The sequence below is a fragment of the Triticum urartu genome, chromosome 6A (genome assembly GCF_056163025.1).
Source record: "Triticum urartu cultivar PI428250 chromosome 6A, HENAU_Tu73, whole genome shotgun sequence".
Lineage (NCBI taxonomy): Eukaryota > Viridiplantae > Streptophyta > Magnoliopsida > Poales > Poaceae > Triticum > Triticum urartu.
Window position 1 is genome coordinate 157,304,325 of NC_141878.1, and position 3,096 is coordinate 157,307,420.

General features: G+C 46.1%; 1 protein-coding gene across 1 annotated transcript; it reads left to right on the plus strand.

Moving 5' to 3' along the window:
* The first annotated feature begins 1,568 nt into the window (after positions 1–1,568).
* LOC147964563 (uncharacterized) lies at positions 1,569–2,372 on the plus strand. The gene has a single exon (XM_087530035.1). The coding sequence runs from the start codon at positions 1,569–1,571 to the stop codon at positions 2,370–2,372; it is 804 nt and encodes a 267-aa protein (XP_087386161.1).
* The last annotated feature ends 724 nt before the right edge of the window (positions 2,373–3,096 follow it).

Sequence of the window (3,096 nt, forward strand, 5' to 3'; positions counted from 1 at the left end):
CCCGTCTTAAGGTTTTTCTTGAACGTCGCCGAGGGTGATCCCTGGCAACGGAATTTGGAATGGGTGTGTACTGGTTAGACGTGTTTCTTATAAAACACCGTAAATGGAACTAGTCCTTGTGACTACCGAAATCCGTTGGCTGTGGTAAAGAGTACAAACTCTGCAGAGTCAAAATCATTCGAGTATCCATGTCCACGAGCAAGGACTTGTACATCATCTCTGTATCAGTGTCAGTCTCAGTGGCAAATCTCAGTGTCAACCGCAGAGGCAGCCCCCGGAGTATAAACATAAAACCGAGAGTGGTAAACTCGGCTGAAGGTTATTTATGTGAATGGACTAACCAGTTTATTATTATATGCTGAGTATTTCCTTGCGATGATTTAAATTCATGAGCTATTTAAATTCAAATGATAAACTATAAGCCCTTTATGTGATGTCGCTCAGACGTCCGACTGTGGCATTATTGTTACTTACTTTTGATATAACCCTTTATGTGACGTCGCTCAGACGTCCGACTGTGGCATTATGGTTATTTACTGTTGATATAAGCCCTTTATGTGATGTCGCTCAGACGTCCGAGTGTGGCATCTTTGTGATTTATTTTCATTATAAGCCCTTTTTGAGATGTCGCTTAGACGTCCGACTGTGGCATGTTCTGTTATTTACTTTTCAATATAAGCCCTTTATGTGGTATCGCCTCGACGCCCGACTGCGGCATGTTAATTTACTTTTACCTTTCGAGGCGTCGCTTCGGACACCCGATCGGTCTTCTGTTATTTATTGGAATTTCGAGAAGACTACCGCCTGACTTCCTTGTATTTATCATGCAGTGCAAATCTATTAATTGATTGTGCATACTAATTCTACTCATGTGCATCATGTTTGCATTTGTTATATCTTATGTCCGAACTGTCTTGCGAGTACATTCAAAGTACTCACCTGGCTTGTTGATTTGGCCAGATGTTGACGAAAGCGATCTTATGGATGAAGAGTTCGATAGCGAGTCCGACGCCTAGAGGAGTCCCAGTCAGTCACGTGCGACCCTGGAGTTGTTCACTTGTATTATACACGCTTCCGCCACCCGAATAAAAATCATCAAGCCTCACTCCGACGCTTGATGAGCTATAAGCTTTCAGAGTCATGTCACCCCCTCACTGTGACATATCCACCACCACCTTTATTTCGAGTCAGTAGTTACGTCACCATACCCTTGTCTCATATCCGCCTTTATGTATAATATAGGCGTGCTTGTAATAAATTGTTGAGCATCCTCAGCCCAACCATGTATAATATTTAGTTCTGCTGGATTTCTGTATCAAGGTTTTGTCTGCCAGTAAGAAGAATTCTTCTGTACTGGTCAACACAAAGGTCGGCTTTTCAATGAATGTTTTGTTGGAAAGGCGGCCCTGACAAACTTGGTATCAGAGCCAGGCTGACTGTAGGAAGCCACTAGGTGCGATTGCTAATCGGTTATTAGCTTATTTTATTATTCTGCATATTGTAGCAATTTTTTGTTGGTCATCATAAATTTATGATTTGACTATTTGGGATTTTGTCTACTTCTGTAGATGGCGGGCAACGTTTGTGAGTCACAGGTGTTCGCTAATGTTCCTGAGGGGTTTATCAAGCTCCTCATCTCCATCACCAAGATCGCGATCGGGCCATCAGTCCGTCCGGAGTTCACACTCTATCGGTACAAGCTCAACGACAGTTTGTCCATGTACCGGGCCGCAGTTAAGTTCAAGGGAGGACGCGCCGAGTTCCGCCGCTTCCGGTTCATCGGGAGGGCCATGCCTATGGAGAGGCATGCCATGCAGATGGCTGCCCGCGAGGCAATAGCTCGTCTCCGGGATGTTCTTCCTTCAATGAAGTCTCGTCGCTACCGCTACCTTCCCTGCCACATGCCATACGCTTGCCACTATGCATTCGCTTGCGCCAGGGGAGAAAGAGATGAGGCTATAGAGATGCTTGTTGAGTACCTCAAGGCACTTGAGGCAGCTTTCGACAACCTCGTGGACGACCTCGTAGCTGCTCGTATGGATTCCATGCATGGCTGCTCGGCCAACAGGAGGGAGCTCCTCCATATGGCACCACCACTGACGTTCGTCTCGTCCTCAGCATCCTATACACCGGCCATCTTAGCCACCGCTTGCCGCCTGCCTACCACTGAGGAGTTTGACCAGGTCATTGCTCCCACTCCAGTCCGAGCCGCACCACCTGCCACACCCGCGCTAGCTCCACAACCTAGTACTTCGCGCCTGGAACCTATCATTGAGGAAGAGGTTGAGTCTCCAGAACCACTGGGTCTTACCCTCGGCAGGCCAAGGGAGGTCTTCACCATCTTCGACCGAGCACGCCTAGCAGCAGTGTGATGTGCCAACTTGTATGAATGTTTATATGTACATAGGTTTGGTGAGTAGTAGTTTGTGTGCGCATCATGTAGGATCTCGGAGAAGTGCACTAGCCTAAATAACATGTCAGGAATGTGTACGCACATCCTGGGTGATGTATTGTATAATTACGGCTTGCGTGTAAGATATGTACTAAGCGGTCCTTCTCCATGCGCAATCGAGTTTTATCTTGAAAAATATGAGAGTTCTTAAAATTTCCGCCTTTACAAAATTATTTAATTTTATGACTCAATTTTCTCATGAGTTTGCAAAATTACCCCAGAGTGAAAAATGCCTCGTCCCTGGACACGTTCCATGCCAAACCCGCGGAAGAAAATTATGGTTCCCAGACTAGCAACAATTTCACACAGGGACAGTCAAGTCAGCAGGGCAGTGAAACAGCATTTTCTCAAGTATGCCGCCTTTATGAGCAAAGCCAGCAGCAGCATCAAGAAATGATGAACCATGTTATCAATATGGGGAATCATCGTGAGCCATATCAGCAGCACTCTAAATTTTCTGAATTACAGAAGACGCGTCCCCTAACGTTCTCTCACACTAATAAACCTCTTGAGGCCGATGATTGGCTTCGAGACATTGAGAGGAAGTTGATTATTGCTCAGTGTTCAGACCGTGAGAAGGTACTTTATGCACCTCACTATCTCACGGGAGCAGCCCCGTCATGGTGGGAGAATTTCCTACACAT